The sequence below is a fragment of the Fonsecaea nubica genome (genome assembly GCF_001646965.1).
Source record: "Fonsecaea nubica strain CBS 269.64 chromosome Unknown Scaff8, whole genome shotgun sequence".
Taxonomy (NCBI): domain Eukaryota; kingdom Fungi; phylum Ascomycota; class Eurotiomycetes; order Chaetothyriales; family Herpotrichiellaceae; genus Fonsecaea; species Fonsecaea nubica.
Genome location: NW_019173681.1, coordinates 75,674 through 92,193, shown reverse-complemented (window position 1 = coordinate 92,193; position 16,520 = coordinate 75,674). Strand labels below are relative to the sequence as shown.

Here is a 16,520-nt window from a genome sequence, read left to right as displayed (position 1 = left end):
GACCTAGACCTTGACCTTCAAGATTGCCTTTCCGAAATTCTGGCCCTTCAAGATGCCGACAAAGGCCTCGGGGGCGTTTTCGATGCCCACGTCCTCGTGGATCTTTGCCTTGAAGGTCCCGTCTTTCAACCACTTCGTCACGTTCTCGAGGTGCTCCTTGTCGTACTTGGGGCCCATGTTGGCGTCGAAGACCATGAAGCCCGTCAGGGTCAGCCGTTTGATCACGCACTGGAACATATTGCGGATCGGGTAGCGTTCCTCGGGCGGCAGATTGTACTGTGAGATCTGGCCACATGCTACGATCCTGTGGTGGTGGGGATATGGGTCAGTCAAATGCCATGTCCAGGAACCATGAGGCGATCTGGATGAATGAAGCAAGAGAAAAAGGGGGCGAGGCGAGCGGGAGACAGGACGAGGGAGATGAACATATAGGGATTGAACGAACAGAGTCAGTGATGAGACAGAAACTTACCGGCCGAAAAAGTTCAATGTGTCAATTGCTCCGGACAACTGCTCGCCGCCGACATTGTCATAGAAGATGTCAATGCCACCTTCGCCATTGTCCGGGAATTCTGGCAGCGTCTCTCCCTTCTTCGCCTTGTGTTCTCGGACCAAGCGCTGGATCACGTCCTTGGTGCTGGGCTCTTTCTTGTAGTTCCAACCCCCATCAAATCCCAGCTCGTTGATGATGAAGTCTAACTTGTCGTCGCTGCCCACAGATCCAAAGACGGTCAAGCCATCGTGCTTGGCCAGCTGACCAACCAATTGACCCACGGCTCCCGCGGCGGAGGACACCACAATGATCTCTCCAGGTTTGGGCTTACCAATTTCGTACAGCGATGCGTAGGCCGTGAGCCCCGGCATGCCCAGAGCCCCCAGATAATGCCTGAGGTCGAGACCGGGATCGTCCGGATTGGGCACCTTGAACGGTTGCTCGGATTGTGGCCCGACCACATACAGATTGTATTGCTGGATTGGGAGCAACAACCTCACCACGTCTCCCTCGGCAAAGCCCTCGAGACTGGAGCGAAGAACCCGTGACAAATTTCCCGCGGTTATGGCCGTACCAAAGGGAATGGCGGGCAGGTATGATTTAACCGAGGGATCACGCAACAAGCCGCGCAGGTACGGGTCGAAGCTCACATAGAGCGTCTCCAGAACGAGCGCATTGGGAGGCAGATTCTGGTCCAGGTCAAAAGGGCCGACATCTTCAACCGCAATGTGTTCACCAGGTACCGGGAGACGGTCGGGGACTTTGTTGAAGACTAGAGCAAGATTTTTGGTGTTGGAGGGCATCTTCACAAGCGCACTTTGGATCGATGGATGTGACGCCTTGAGCTTGCAACGGTCGAACTGTTGAGCGCACGAAGATCCAGAAGACCGGGAGGGTATCAAGAAGAAATGTGTATGAATAACGACGGGAAATGCTCGTGGTTGAATATCATGGAAGGGCGAAGGTGGGAAGGGAAACGATATCACAGTATATACCTATAAGAACAACACTCCTCCCCAATAGCATATATACTTCATGTTGTTCGTATTCCCTAGCTTCGAACCATTCATTTGTCATATGCCCATGTCGATTCTTCTTTCTTCTGCCTGTTACTTCGTGGATCGTTGATGACGCAAAAAAGAGACATCCAGACCATCAACCAGTAGGCGGGTTGGTGGGGCATTTTCGTCCGAACGGCGCTTGGCAGTTCGATGGATGGAGGAGACGGACGGCGGAAATGGAGTAGGTGACAACACAAGCGAAATGGCAGCGTTTGTCCAGGAGATACAGCGTACCTAGGTATCTGGGGAACCGATCAAGAATACAGGATCACAAGTCCATCTCTGCCAGGCGAACGTAATGTTGGGAGAAATAGAGGCGCTCGTATGTCAGACTGGTGGAAAACGGGCGGATCAGACTATAGTGCGACGGACTTGTATTTGATTCATCGGGCTTATGTGTGAAGCCTGGTTGGATGCTCCGAGATGCTGGAGGGGAGTATGGTGGTCTCGTTACAGATTTGTCGCAGTATGCGCATCTATATTATACGCCCATCTCTTAGAGCTCTCTCCAGCAGCTGGTCGTAACGCGGCCGAGTGGCCGGTCATAGTTTGCGGAGGCGCGGCACATTTCGCTCTGGGTGATACAAGCTCGCGGTGCAGCATGTGCTCAAGTTGGTCTCGTCCGTACCCCGTCGTGTCTGAGCACAAATCTCTCTGAGAACCATCGAGGCACGCTCCCTTCACTGTCGCGTGGTTTTGCCCCGGTCGTAGGGAGACAGGAAATATTGTCACTTCGGCCATGACTCGACCCAGAATCCTGAGTATCTAGCCCTGACGGCATCGCGTACTGGACTGCCCGGTCCCAGTCTGCGAGACGCTCATAAGGACTTCGCAGCCAAGCCTCCAACTCATGCAAGAACAGTCGAGCGTTGTCACGGCCCAGAAAATCTTTCAGTAATTCCTCTGCTTGCCCAGCACTGCCTTTGAGGTCAATCGACTTCAATATTCCAATGACGTATTCCAGCAAGAAGTCCGCATTACTGGCGCGGCGGTCGGTGGATCCGGGACGCGAAGATTGGGGGTCGTCAGGATTGAGGAAACCGAATACTTGAAGTTCACGCCTGATCCACATGCGGGCTCGGGAATTCAGACGCTCATCTGTTGCGAAAGACGCGGGCGTAAGATTCCGGTATCGCGAGATGCGATTTGTGCCAACGTGGAGAGAGTAGAGTCTCTGACGGTACACCTGTTTGCGAAAGTCTAGCGCGCTATCCTTCGACGCTGCGGGACGTGCTGCTCGTGCAGTATGGTAGTGCCCTCCTCTTGCATATGCCCGACCTTGTCTGAATCGTCGTTGTCGAGCGGCGGAAGCGGCATGAAAACGATTCGTGCTTCGACCGTCTGGGGGACTTTCGGGTGGGAGATGGAAGACTTGACCCCTCTGTTCATCGCCGTCGCGGATGTTGAATCTAATCGCTGTGACTTGACACTTGCACAGTGGACAAACCTGCTGCCGCTGCAGCCATGTTCCCAAGCATGTAAAATCAAACTGGTCGTGGTGGCAGGGTAGAGCAATGGCTTTGTCAGAGATGTGGTCTAAGCAGATGACACACTGCTCTGGTGGAGGGACTGTGCTCTCGGGAAGAGTCAGTAGTGCTGTATTTGAGCCCACAGGCTCCTTGGGATCCAGTGTTATCTCATGTTCTGCGGGTTCTGTTGCCATCAAGTGGTGCAAGAGAAAAAGAAAGAGAGAAATGATACCACCGCCACTGTGGTTGTAAGTGGCGTAGACATCGCTGCGGGCACTTGCGGTTGAAGGATCATCTGCTCCACCGAAATTTCAAATGACGCATATCAAAAAAGGGGCCAAGCCTTGTGCCTACATGACTCGACCAGTATCCATGGATCACTCCTTCATGTTGGTATTCTCAAAGGTGAATCTTTTACATCCTGGATTTTCTCGCTGTTTCATGATACAAGACTAACCTCTGAGAGATCCCTTTGTCTTGAACTCCAACCCCCCTACCTTAGTATCAAATCAATAACATTCGCTCTGAAATTAGGCTAAACGGCACCTTGGCAACAACATCTGTCAACAAAAAGAGCCTTATCACACAAATATATCTTCCCCCTAGCCTGGGGAGTTCACTTCCTGCTCCTGGTGCTTCGGGGCGGCCGTCGGGTAGGCCGATCAGTCTGTAATGAAAAAAGAAGAGCCTCTGAGCCCATACTAGTGCCATGCCTTCCATCCTCTCAGTCACCATCCAATCCGCCATTCTCAAGGCCGCAGCGAATCTCACAGCCCAAACGCTCACTCTGTGGAACGTGCAGTCCCTCGACTCAGTGAACTGGACCCGCGTTGTTGAGTTTGCGGTATTTGGTATTGTGTCCGCGCCGCTGGCATCAGTGTGGCAGCAATTTCTCGAGGATAGTTTTCCCAGCGTAACGAATGTCAGCTTGGCACACCCAGATTCTGAACTAGTCGGCGACTCCCCCGAGAAGCCTGTCGCGGCTGGAGAGAAGGCGAACTCGACAGCAGAACTCAATTGGCGAAATACTTTGACAAAGCTGATTCTGGATCAAACAGTCGGCCAGTTCGTCATCAACCTCACCTTTTTGATCTGCACAAACAGTGCACAGCTTCAGAGCTGGCACTCGCTCCTCGAGGAGGTTCAGACGCGCATCTTCAGTATCATCTGGGCGAGCTGGAAGGTGTGGCCATGGGTGGCTCTGTTCAACTTCATATGGGTTCCAGTCCAATGGAGAGTGACTGTAACTTCGTTGGTCGGCTTCTGCTGGAACGTCTTTCTGAGCACCTGGTCAATGCATGACAGGCCATAGAGAAAGTTATCTCGCCAAATAACGAAAATAATGCCATTGTCTAAATGCTAAAAGGTTTGTAGTCCTCAAATCCACCGCAGAGCTATTCCAGCCCTCGTCTACTTCTTTTCACGAGAAGGTGATCCCAACACATTTCATTTTCCAGGCTCTTGTGGAGGCGCCCAATGAGTGGCATGATATTCATTTGGAAGAACCCGACGTGAGTGGGATCGAAGCGCCCCGACTGTGTTGGCGCGGATGTCGAACCCTCCGTCCCTGGGCCCGAACATCCAGTCCGTGGTCGCTCAATATATTGCGCGTCACAAACGCAACGGCCAGCAGACACAAAGCTGCGATGAGTTGTGCCAAGAATGTGAAGACGAATTTGACAGCAAATGTGCCCGTAAATGGACTCAGCGATTGGGCATGATCAAAAGCGTACACCACGCTGTAGATTGCTCTCACTCCAATGAAGATGCATGCCAGAATCATCAGAGATGCAGCAGCTCGGTGCTTTCGAAGCTTGAGGTAAAGTTGACCGCAGAGGAACGAGACTGTAATCCATGTGATCAGGAGGATCACGGCACCAGCTTCAAGGAATGTATAGGCCGATTCAACGTCTGCTTGGCTGTGGAGGTCACCCCCGAGCTTCGCCCCACCAGTCGCGAGGAGTGCAATGCCAGTAATTGCGCCAACATGGATAGCCACCTCTTCAATCAAAGTTGTGAACCGACTGCTGTTCGACGTTGCGTAGTAGCCCTTCAGCAAAGCCAGAAAGCCGGCAGTAGCAATCAGCAAAGGACTAAGGCCAATGGAGGAAACAATTGCCCCGGATGTAGAAGGGTGTGGATCGTTATGACTGCCGATTTGAATGCCTGAGGCGACAATGCGAAGTATCTCGAAGGCAGCAAGGAAGAAAAACGCTGCAAGTGCGCGTCGACCATGTCTGTAGAACAGCAACCCAGTGGGGAGGAGGAGAGGGATGTAAATTGACATCTCTGCGATTGAGAGTTTCGTTACTGCATCGAGCGCCATGGTTGGAGTCTTGTAGATTGTCCAGCACAGGACGTTTTTGAGATCGTGGGAAGGACGACTGTTTTCACGAGCCACGTTCGTGTCGATTGCAACCTGAGTGCATTTGGAGATATTCTGGACTGAGAGATCTCAAGACTCTTATAGCTGTAAACATTTGCCTCGGATTTCCATCATAGCAGACCATGGCCTACGAATCGATAGCCAAAGAGGGCACCGGGGGGCAGCCGCTAACCAAAAGAGGCATTCCATTCGAAGCGAATGCGATATTTAGCGCATTTCACGAGCGTCGATCTGAATGTGGATGGCGTTGTGGCAGCGAACCCCTAGATCAATGCCAGGCAGCACTATTCTCATGCATGTGATGGAGACGAGAGCACGCGGAGCAGATACGACGTTGTAGGCTGAAGTATCACATTGAACTCGTTGGGTACGAGGGTTGCGCAGTCGCCCATCGCATCGCCCTGCCATCGAATTGATGACCAGAAAGAGAATAGTGGCTGGAGGGGAATGGACAAGCTCAGCCAAGCTTTACGGAGCATGCATCTTCTACGACTGACCAATGAATAACTTGATACGAGGGCGCGCACCAAAAGTACTGTTTACGCTAATTCAAATGACAAATGATACTTACTGTGACAGAAGATTTTCTGAGCTTATAGGCACTCATACCTATCTCCTAGCTATGAGTCAGAGCTAATAGGCGGTAGCTTAGTCTGTATTTTCAGTCTTGATAGGCGCTGTATGTACCGAGGATTGGGCTCCGATATCTCCGGGGGACGCCGTAAGGGGCAACGAAAATAAAGTCTATTGTCCTTTAATCAGCTTGTCATTCTATTACTAGCGTTGACAATACTTTTAGTGCGCGCCTTGGTAATTATGTCAGCCTAGGGAGGGTATCAGCGCTAGGTGAGCGCCATGTTCAGCCTCGCGTTTCCCTGAGAAGGCAGTGCTTATTCTGTGGCCATAGAGGCATCTTCATCCCTGATGTCACAAAATGGCCGAGGACGCCAAGACGAGGGAGGTGTTCTCTCCAGCTTCGCGTCCGACTTTGACCTGTGGTCGCAATATAAGATAGGTGGACAGCACAATGGGCATAAAGCAGATTTACAGTTGGCTGACTGACACAACAGAAAAGGATAGGCATTCGAAGACTCGCGGTAAGAAAGGCAGCAGTCTATCCAATTGAACGTGGACTTTTTCGGTCATTTGCTGGACATCAAATCTCGATGTGTTTGCTATCCAAACAAGCAATGCGTTGCTAGCCCATGCCGATATCGATGCCCATCTGCATGCCGAACGCCGTGCCTCATTAAAGAATAGTTTTGGTTGCTGAAGGAAATCACTTAAAACGCTCACATATCCAGGGTATCATACATAGCACACTCTGATCACTGTAATTCTCAAATAGAACCCCATTGCCACGTTACATAACAGCCTGTCATTTTCAGAGTCAGCCACGAACGTAACCAAGGCAAAACGGGTTAGGGGCCATTGTCTTCCTGGGAGCGGGAGAATCCCATTCATTTTGGGTGCAGAAAAGCAGATTCTAAAATCACTTACACATTCGCTCTTGTCCTTCCCTGGGGGAACGCCCATCTCATCGAATGTCTTGGGCCCCTTTCCAGGAGGTCGTGCCGCATTTGCTGGAACAGTACTCGGTTTAGAAGGTGGTCCCCCACCAATGGGTGCACTCGCATCGGGTTTGGAAGGTGGGAGATTTGCAGGCTTGACATTCGGTGGTACTTGTACTTGATTGTTGGGAGGCCGGACATTGGGGTTAGGCATGCCACCGTATCCACCAGCATTGGGACCTGGACGACCTTGCGAGGGAGGGCCTTGTTGAAGCCTTGGGGACCCACGTGGAGGGTTGTTAGGGTTCGGCAGGGGAGGCCCATTTGGCTGTTGTTGCTGAGGTCGAGGTCTTCTCTCTGGCTCGAGAGGAGCGGAAAAGCCAATATCAATCTTTGCGGGTGGTGACTGACCTCCTGGGTGCGGACCTGGCCCAAGGTATGGTGAGGAGCTGTTAGGTCTTGATGGTGGCCTGATAGTAGGAATTCCTTGCCCCTGAGGCGGGGGTCCTCCTGATGGCATGCGTCCTCCACGGCCATACCCAGGACCAGGGTAACCGGGCCCTCCAGGGTTAGAATAAGGCCGCTGCTGAGGAGGCATGTTAGATGGGGGAGAGCCATATGAATCAGGTCGTGGGGCTCCCATGGCCGCGGCCGAGGTCGGTCGAAGGTTGGGGTTTATGCCGAAGGCCGATGGGGGTCGAATATCCGGACCTTGATTCACAGACGGCATATTCGGAGGTCCAGTGGGGTAAGGGGCGGCGCTACCAGGCCTGGCTGGAGGTGCTCTCTGACTGTTGAGCGACAATCGAGAAGGATCCGGCATTTCGAGCTGATCAGCCTCAGCTTCTTCTGACAAGGTTGGCATCGCGGGAACGGAAGGCACATCGGTTCCTCCAATCATCGAGCCACGTTGCTGCCGGATCTTCTTGAGTGCGACACTTTCATGGTCTTTTCGAGAGAGGGTCTTTGACCTAGAGATAGCATCGATCCTTCCTGTAGCATCTTGATTACCGCTTTGTGATGCCTTGCGATACCACTCCTTGGCCTGCTCGAAGTTGACCGGGACGTATATGCCGACCTCATAGTAATAGCCCAACGCAAATTGGGCTGTCGGAAACCCAGACAGAGCTGCTCTCTGCGCATACGTAAAGGCGACCTCCTCATTCTTCTCGAAAAGACCCTCGTGGCCGCAAAGAAACCATTTGCTGATGGCCAATTCTGCTTCCGGTTCGCCCTGTCTTGCGGCGAGGACATTGTAATGCAAGGACAAAGCAGGATCGAAGGAGCAGCCCAGCTCGCAAAGCTCATATGCAGCCCCCATCTTCACTTGGGCTTTGGCAAATCCCAGGTACGCAGCCTTTTCGATGTTCATCTTGGCTCCAGCAATATCCCTGGGCAAAAACTGATCCGGAATCTGGATTTGTGGCATCTGTTGCGCTTGGAGCATGCCGAAGACATAGGCACCTTGCGGGGCATTTTCATCTGCTGTCTGGGCCGACATATATATGAGGTTGAGACCACGTTCGAAGTTCTGTGGCTGTCCATGCTGGCCAAGGAGTGTCATCATTCCTAGCCTGTAGCAGGCGGCTGAATCTCCAGCATCCGCGCCTTTCTGATAGTACCGAATTGCCTTCAATGCATCGTTTGAAGATTCGAACTGCATTCCAATGCGGTAGTCCGCACGAACATACCCTTTCTCCGCAGCTCTTGTGTAGCAATAGAATGCTTCTTTCTTGTCAACCCTGTGTCCGAATTTGCCAAATTCAAGCCACATGCCCCTCATGAACTCGGCCTTGGGATGGTGTTGATCGGCAAGAAAGCTGACGATCTTGATAGCGTCTTCCCTAAGGACGTGCTCAATGCGAGGCGTCCTTGTTCGGGGTGCCTGTGCCAGAGCAACTCTTTCCTCGTTTTGGAGGCATATCTCAACATATGACAACGCGTCTTGTGCCCACGTCAGCTGAGTATCAGGGTCATTGCAGTTGAGCACAGCAGCCCTTGCGGCTTCTAGTGTGGCTTCTTTCTGTTCATCGGTTGGCGGGATATTGGGAGGCGGGTTGCGGAGCATAGGGAACGGAGAGAAGTTTGGCTGTTCCGTCGGGGCCATCGAGGTCGTTCTGGCGGGGTAAAGGTTATCTTGCCTGTATGCTTCGGTTTGGTTGTCCTGAAGCGCCCTCTGATCATACCCTTGGACGTTCGCGTGAGGGGCTTGCGGCGGCGCCCATGATTGCGTGCCACCCTGCATATATTCGGCCGACTGGGGAGAGTAGACTGATCCTGAGTAGGCAGAATTCGCAGAGGTGGGATTAGAGGCAGCTTGCTCCATCTGAGCTACATTATGTTGTATGTTGTTTGGCAGCTCATGTACTCTGTAGCGCTTAGCAGTGATCGGCGGCGACGTCAGTCCAGCAGTCGTACATACCTGTTTGGTGTTGGCTGTATAATTTCTGGCATGTAGTAAGAATCATCTCCCCCAGGGACGAAGGTGGCGCCCGTGTGGTAACTCATGGTGATGATCCAAGGGCGATCTGAGGTGTTCAGCGTTTCGTATTTTCAGCTGAATCCGAGCCCGAGGTGTCTTCCTCCTGAGCACCTGGCAGCTTTTAGATTGATTCTTCTTCGAAAGGTATGAGGCCAGAATCCGTCCCACTCCCGCAAAGGAAGCGGAGGGGATAATGATATGTTCAGCCGGGTGTTCAGGAGATTGCCCTGGTGCTTACACAGTCAGGGTGTACGAGTATGTTGGATTCCTAGGTCACAGAGTGGGGTCCAGAAGGAAGTAGATCAATGGAGCACAATTTCGCAACGCTGGTTCCTTTGTAGACATGTCTTGGAGGACGCTGGAAGGGCAAAGGAGGAATATGAACCTGGCCTGGAAGGCCGCATCAATCACGGCCGAGCCTTGTCTGTGCACTTGCGGAAGTCTAGTTGATACATACGATGGACAGAAAAGTGGGAGGGCGCAGGCAAGGCGAGGCTGCGGTAATTGGCGTTACGTGGTGCGAGATGAGGGGCCAGCTGGCCAATCCTACCCGCCTAGGCATCCGTAGGCGCTACCTTGGGCACCTACTTGGGTGCTCGTAGGGACTCGTAGGCACCCAGCAGAGGCTCAACAGGCTCGGCTAAGAGGAGACCCTGGATGGGAATACGCCCCCAGGCGGAGTAGAGTTGAGGTCGACAGGCGTCTAGGGCCCAGCTGGCGCCGCTAGGCTTTAAGGATCAGTCGCAGCCCTGCACAGCCACAACAAAGTCATATCCCCTTCGTACAATTTTGGCAACGAGATTTTGTCCCCTGACAATTCACAAAATCGGGGCCTTCATTCCTTTGCATACGACGAGCCGTTCCTTCGAGCGGGGGTCCAATTATCTGGCAATATCAATCCTCGCTACGATTTTCTGTGCAAAGGTACGAGTATGTATCTGCTATGGCCTTTGGCAGATTGCCAGACATTCTTCGAAGGCCCTCAACCTCCTAGCCACTCCGAACGACAATACCACTCCCTCGAGTCCGATGCGCAAGTGTTTCTCTGCTAAGAATGCCTTCAAACCTCGTCAACCTGAACTAGATTATACCCTGCAACTAATGTTGCAGCAGTAAGAGGCGCAAGGCTTCGACCGAAGTAGCCAACCATCATGGAGCCTACCCAAGCCAATTTCAGTCATCCTTACCAGCCTTATTCCATCCAGCTAGATTTTATGAGAGAACTCTATCGCTGCATAGAGGAGAAGAAGGTGGGAATCTTTGAATCTCCTACGGGCACTGGCAAGTCGTTGAGCTTGATCTGTGGTGCTTTGACCTGGCTCCGAGACCATGAACAACGGGCACTTCAAGGTCTGACGGGTGGAGGTGAGCCGCTTGACTGGCTTTTAGAGGCTGAAAAAACCGCCCAACGTCGTGAGCTACTTCTTGAACGCGAGGAGCTTGAATTGAGGCTTTCCAGAATCCGTAAAGAAGAAGCATCCCGCCGACAGCGTCAACACGACGCGAAAGCTTCCAAGAAACCTCGAACTAAGATTCCAACTGACGAGGGTAATGCTCCAGATGAGGATGAGTTTATGTTGGAGGACTACGACAGCGAGAGGGAAGAGACGAGCATTGCAAATTACTCAACCGCCGGCCTCTCGAGCTCAACTCAAGCCCTGCTCGACAAGCTACCAGGCCCAACGAGAACTAATGTTGAAGAACAAGAAGAAAAAGATCGACTTAAGATTATCTTTTGTTCGCGCACTCACTCTCAGCTCACACAATTCGTGAATGAACTGCGCCGTGTCAATCTTCCTCCATCCCTTTCTTTAGAGGCTGCAGATTTCACACACAAGCCTTCGCTTGAGGAACGAGTTAAACATCTTGCTCTAGGCTCACGAAAAAATTTGTGCATCAACAGCAAAGTTGCAGGACTGTCGTCTGCCTTCGCAATCAATGAGCAATGTCTCGAACTGCAGAAGCCTGCCACTCCCAAAGACAAAAAATGTCCCTATATCCCTGCAAGAGACGATAAATCAAAAGTTGAAGATTTTCGAGACCGAGTTGTTGCAGAGGTTCGCGACATCGAAGATACGAGTCGTCTAGGCAGGGAAATGCAACTCTGTCCCTATTATGCTTCGCGAGCAGCCATAACCATGAGCGAGGTGCTCACGTTGCCCTATCCTCTCCTCCTACAAAGGTCCGCCCGTGAAGCTTTGGGGGTCTCCGTGAAAGACAATGTTGTAATCATTGATGAGGCTCACAATCTTATGGATGCCATCGCAGACACCTTCTCCATCTCACTGCGTTTGAGCCAGCTCGAAGAAGGTGCTCGGCAAGTTACTGCTTACGCGGGTCGCTTCAAGAATCGCTTGAAAGGGAAAAATCGTGTGTATATTATGCAAGTGATACGGTTGCTGAATTCGATGACCGACAGTCTGCGTGGCACGTTGCAAAAGACGACTTCAACTGAAGCAACTATAACGGCTGCACAACTCATGTCCGGGAAAGGCGTTGATCAGATCAAACCCCACAAACTCTTACAATACCTGCACGAAAGTAAGCTCTTCCACAAGGTTGAGGGATACTCCGAGGTGCGACGAGATCACTCTGTTTCGAATCAGGGCAAGGGTGCCTTGCTGCACTTTCAAAACTTTCTGATAGTATTAATGAATCCGGACGACGAAGGACGATTTTTCATAAGCCGACATGATGACGAAGTTGTCGTCCGATACACGCTGCTCGACCCGAGAGAGCATTTTCGACAAATAGTTCAAGATGCTAGAGCGGTTATTCTGGCAGGCGGCACCATGTCCCCCATGTCCGACTATTCAGATTATCTGTTCTCATATCTCGACAAAGATCGGCTTCGGTCATTCAGCTTCGGCCACATAGTTCCCCCTTCTCACCTATTCGCTCAGGCCGTCGGGAGGGGACCTTCTGGCATTGAGTTCGATTTTAGGTACGAAATGCGTGGCTCCGAAAGAATGATCCTTGAATTGGGAGACCTTGTTGTACGAGTATGCAGCATCGTGCCGGATGGGGTTGTGGTATTCTTCCCCAGCTACGATTATCTTGCACGAGTGGTTTCAATTTGGCAGCGCCTACCAGCTCCCCGGCCAGTAATGCAAGCGCTCGGTAACGTCAAGGCACCTTTTCAGGAATCCAAGTCAATCGCTGTCGATCAACTACTGCAGGAATACGCCGCCGCCGTGGATGGCGGGAGAGGGGGCCTGATGTTGTCAGTTGTGGGTGGAAAGCTTTCAGAGGGCATCAACTTCTCAGACAAACTCGGTCGGGCCGTAATTGCAGTTGGTCTTCCATTCCCAAATGCTAACGGAGCGGAATGGAGGGCCAAGATGGAACATATTGAGGGGATTCGTTATGAGCACTGCAAAAGCCAGGGGAAGACGGAAGCAGAAAGCAGGGCCGAGGCGAAAAGTGCGAGCAGAGGATACTACGAAAACACCTGCATGAGGGCTGTGAATCAAAGCATCGGAAGAGTAATCCGGCACAGAAACGACTATGCTGCGATTTTGATGCTCGACAGACGGTTTTCAACGGAGAGGATATCTCGCAAGTTGCCTGCCTGGATACATGGAAGCATGAACAACAGCTTGCGGGACTGGTCAGATATAGAGAAGGGCGTAGAGGTCTTTTTCCGGGACAAGCAATGAACAAACCACTATCCCATGGCAGATCCACCTGCCGTCCAGCACACGTCGTGTTGGAGACGCCGACTTTGCACGAAAGTGCGTATTTAAGACGAGGACTATGTATCACCAAGCCATCCGACATCATCCCCTTTTCGCCTAACACGATTCAAAATGTGCCGCTCGCAGGTTTTTCAAGTAGCAAATAGCAATGTTCTGTGTGACTGATATGATTGTGGAGGTTCACTAAACTGACAGAGAATACTTTGTCATATGAGGTGATCGAGTGTCATCCTGAGGATCCATCGATGCCGAAGCAGCCCACGGGCAAGAATGTACAGGGATGGTATTCCGCCGACGCCAACACCAGCAGGTCTCCCAACATTTTGACCTACTTACCGCCTCCGAACCAGCTGCTTATCCCACTCTTTGCCTTTGCGGCTTTTTCTTCCACCGTTTTATCGAACTTGTCGATGGCACTGTTGATCTGACTTCCTGTCTTCTGGCTAACCTCTCTTGCTTTTGCTTCGGCTTCGGTGAGTTTGGCTTTGGCGTCAGCAGACTAAATGCTGTCAGTATCTCAATCTGCTGGATACGAGGATGCGGCTCACAGCTTGGTCAAACTTCTGGCCTGCTTGAGAAGCGATGGCTTCCCCTTTCTTCTCGGCTTCTTTTTCTCTTCCTGGGATTTCACTCTTTATCTGTGAGGAGAACTTGGAGGCATCGGCTATTCATAAGTTTAGTAAGTCTCAATGTCAAACGGGCGCGCAGACCTACCCTCGAGGTTCTTCTGAGCAACCTTGGGGTTACCACCAGCGTTATAGAGATAGTACCCGACTCCGCCAGCTACCGCCAGGCCCGCAACAGTAAGTCCGCGGCTCGAAGACATGACGAGGAGACTCTGGGATGTGCTGAAGTGATTCAGGAACGGAGGATGTCTGGAAGTAAACCGCTCAATGGTGAGTGAGTCGAGGAATGACGATACTTAGAGAAGGTGTGAGCTGGGCTAGGTACGAAATGAACCTTTGAAGCTATTGGTGAAGGTCAGCTCGGCGTTCAACAAGGGCTCGTAAAGGCAGTAGTGGTATGATTGCAGCTGCGCAGGCAATTAAACCTGGCATTGCAGGTGGTGCAGGTGGTCGGTGTCAGTGACATCATTGGCGGCATGGCGAAAATACGAGAATTCGATTCCCCGCGTCATCTGAAGACGCCAGCCACTCAGCTTTCTGTTCGCGTACGCCGACGACGTAAACACTGCACCGCCGCCCACTGCAGGTACGCTCTTATACTTTCCCATAGAAAACCTGTCTACCAAGTCCGGCAATAAACTTCTCCATAACCTAACGCATCACTTTATCATTCCTACCTACCATTAGCCCCCTGGTCAAGCAGTCTCGAAAACGAACCTCGCAATTTGGGTGCAGGCGCCACTGGTGTAGACTCTCGCTTTGGGTAGCCGTCCAGGCCTTGAACCTCGACTCGGAGTTGAGGCCGGCTGAGTTGGTTCGCTGAGCGCGCCAAAGTTCCAGAGGCATGTCAGAAAATGTTTCCAAGATTCTGACTCGTATCACTGCCTATGATGGATCTGCAGCTGACCCGTACGACCATGAGATCTCTCTAATCGACAGCACCCGGCCTGTGAACGAACCCCAATCCCACGATGAGCCTCGTTCAAGCTCTCCAAGCTCGAGCGCAAGAGAGCTGGCAACCAAGGGAACAAGAGAGTCTTTGAAGGAGCACCTTGGCCGTCGGAAGTATGCCAAGTACCAGCAGGACCGATACCCTTCCAAGACGAGCAGCGTTGTTGCTGTCGACGAACACTCATCACGGCCGGCAACGGCTCAACAGACGCCAGATGCCGGGACACAGGCTGGTACACAGGAGGTGGACTTTGCACACGCGGCATCTGCGACAAGAGGACGGAAGAGAGCACAGAGGAGAAAGCGGGAGTCCAGAAAGCTTAAACACGAAGTCCATGAGATTGACATCCTCTACGAAAACCAGCGTGGATGGTTCTTCTGTGGCATTCCATTTTATTCACACTCGTCTCTGTTACCGCCCGACCCCAGTCCTTGGTCAACCAAAGATCTGAAGGATTCAGCTGTCAATATCACCAATGCTCAGGTGCCTGATCCGACCTGGGAATGGGCATGGAACAACTGGTACGTCGACATGAGCCACGACGTAGACGAGGAAGGATGGCAGTATTCTTTTGCCTTTGGACGCAACTGGACCTGGCATGGGACACATCCTTGGTTTCACTCATTCGTCCGGCGGAGACGATGGCTACGGAAGAGAGTCAAGCGGGATGTGCATGACAATTATGGTAGGCCAGGAAGCGTGGACGATGCCCACCATCTAAACGGCGACTATTTCACCATTCATTCCAAACGAGATCGTAGTCCGATCAGTGCAGTAGATGGCCCCGGTAAAACCGCGAGACCATCAAGCTTCGTGAGCTATCCAAGCACAATCGATCACGACGAACCGCCCGAGGAGATCAAAGACATTGCGACCCTCCTTACGGCACTAAAGTTTGCGCCCATCGATCGAGAGAAAATTGATGTGGTCAAGAGGTTTGTTCGACAAGGCGGAGAGGAGCTAGTCTACCTCAAAGACCACATACCGGATATCATGTCCTTCCTCGTTTTCCAGAATTCCAGGAGGCAGCTCCTTTTATATCTTAAAAAGACGGCAATTGAAGCGCGCGAACACCGGAAGTCCCACGAAGAACAGAACAAGCCGGAGGGGGACGCTGAAAGCCGGAGAATCAACAATCTGCTTGCTGCTGTGGAGGCTGCCGACGCTGAAATTGGAGCACTCGAATATTGGAGCGACAGGAAGCATGTATTGAAGACCAACGATGCTGAAAGTCTGGCGACCCGGCCAATAGCCACCATCTTCGATCAGCCGGCTCTCAAACCAGCAGCAGATGACAACCTTGTGGAAGAGATCAAAGGAATACCTGAGAAGGCTGACATTGAGGGGGGAAACACGCAGACCATATTCAACCCTGAAAAGCAGTCGTCCATTGAGAGCACGCAGGAGCAAGAGAGGACGAGAGAAAAGGAAGATAAGGGCAAAGGTCGTGCGTATGACAGCGAGGACGATCAAGTGGAGCAAGACTCGTCTCCACGATTGGGAACCGATGAGGTTTATGTTCCAGACCAAGACTAGTGGTCTGAGAGAGCGAGGTGCATTCTTCATTAGTTAGCGCAGGCGTTTGACTGGAGTAGCTGGGCGTGGTGAGGTTGGGAGACAAGTACCTCGTACCGAGTATTATTCCATTGTTGGGTCTGAGGATGATCATCCGTCAAGGCCGATAACCGGTGGCTGGGGATGCAATATAACCATATCAGGTTAGCGCCATTGCGGGTCGCGTCGCGACGCGATTTTCGATTTCCTCTTAAATGGCGAGACAGATCCAATTGCACTCGACACAGGAAGTATATCCAAACATACAGGAATGCCGAGCTTGTGAAG

At 52.0% G+C, this 16,520-nt stretch overlaps 7 protein-coding genes across 7 annotated transcripts; 3 read left to right on the top strand and 4 right to left on the bottom strand.

Moving 5' to 3' along the window:
* Positions 1-3: 3 nt before the first annotated feature.
* Positions 4-1,296, bottom strand: AYO20_01879 (hypothetical protein; the record flags this gene model as incomplete). Its single annotated transcript, XM_022640185.1, has 2 exons — positions 4-304; positions 473-1,296. The coding sequence occupies 2 exons, from the start codon at positions 1,294-1,296 to the stop codon at positions 4-6; spliced, it is 1,125 nt and encodes a 374-aa protein (XP_022503685.1).
* Positions 1,297-2,161: 865 nt separating this feature from the next.
* Positions 2,162-3,217, bottom strand: AYO20_01878 (hypothetical protein; the record flags this gene model as incomplete). The annotated part of the gene is made up of 1 exon (XM_022640184.1): positions 2,162-3,217. One exon carries the CDS (start codon positions 3,215-3,217, stop codon positions 2,162-2,164), a length of 1,056 nt encoding a protein of 351 aa, XP_022503684.1.
* A 515-nt stretch (positions 3,218-3,732) lies between these two features.
* AYO20_01877 (hypothetical protein) lies at positions 3,733-4,335 on the top strand (the record flags this gene model as incomplete). The annotated part of the gene is made up of 1 exon (XM_022640183.1): positions 3,733-4,335. One exon carries the CDS (start codon positions 3,733-3,735, stop codon positions 4,333-4,335), a length of 603 nt encoding a protein of 200 aa, XP_022503683.1.
* A 180-nt stretch (positions 4,336-4,515) lies between these two features.
* On the bottom strand, positions 4,516-9,428 carry AYO20_01876 (hypothetical protein; the record flags this gene model as incomplete). Its single annotated transcript, XM_022640182.1, has 3 exons — positions 4,516-5,442; positions 6,910-9,289; positions 9,343-9,428. 3 exons carry the CDS (start codon positions 9,426-9,428, stop codon positions 4,516-4,518), a joined length of 3,393 nt encoding a protein of 1,130 aa, XP_022503682.1.
* Positions 9,429-10,553: 1,125 nt separating this feature from the next.
* Positions 10,554-13,061, top strand: AYO20_01875 (hypothetical protein; the record flags this gene model as incomplete). The annotated part of the gene is made up of 1 exon (XM_022640181.1): positions 10,554-13,061. The coding sequence occupies one exon, from the start codon at positions 10,554-10,556 to the stop codon at positions 13,059-13,061; it is 2,508 nt and encodes an 835-aa protein (XP_022503681.1).
* Positions 13,062-13,428: 367 nt separating this feature from the next.
* Positions 13,429-13,926, bottom strand: AYO20_01874 (hypothetical protein; the record flags this gene model as incomplete). Its single annotated transcript, XM_022640180.1, has 3 exons — positions 13,429-13,599; positions 13,649-13,764; positions 13,815-13,926. 3 exons carry the CDS (start codon positions 13,924-13,926, stop codon positions 13,429-13,431), a joined length of 399 nt encoding a protein of 132 aa, XP_022503680.1.
* A 644-nt stretch (positions 13,927-14,570) lies between these two features.
* AYO20_01873 (hypothetical protein) lies at positions 14,571-16,214 on the top strand (the record flags this gene model as incomplete). The annotated part of the gene is made up of 1 exon (XM_022640179.1): positions 14,571-16,214. One exon carries the CDS (start codon positions 14,571-14,573, stop codon positions 16,212-16,214), a length of 1,644 nt encoding a protein of 547 aa, XP_022503679.1.
* Between the last annotated feature and the right edge of the window lie 306 nt (positions 16,215-16,520).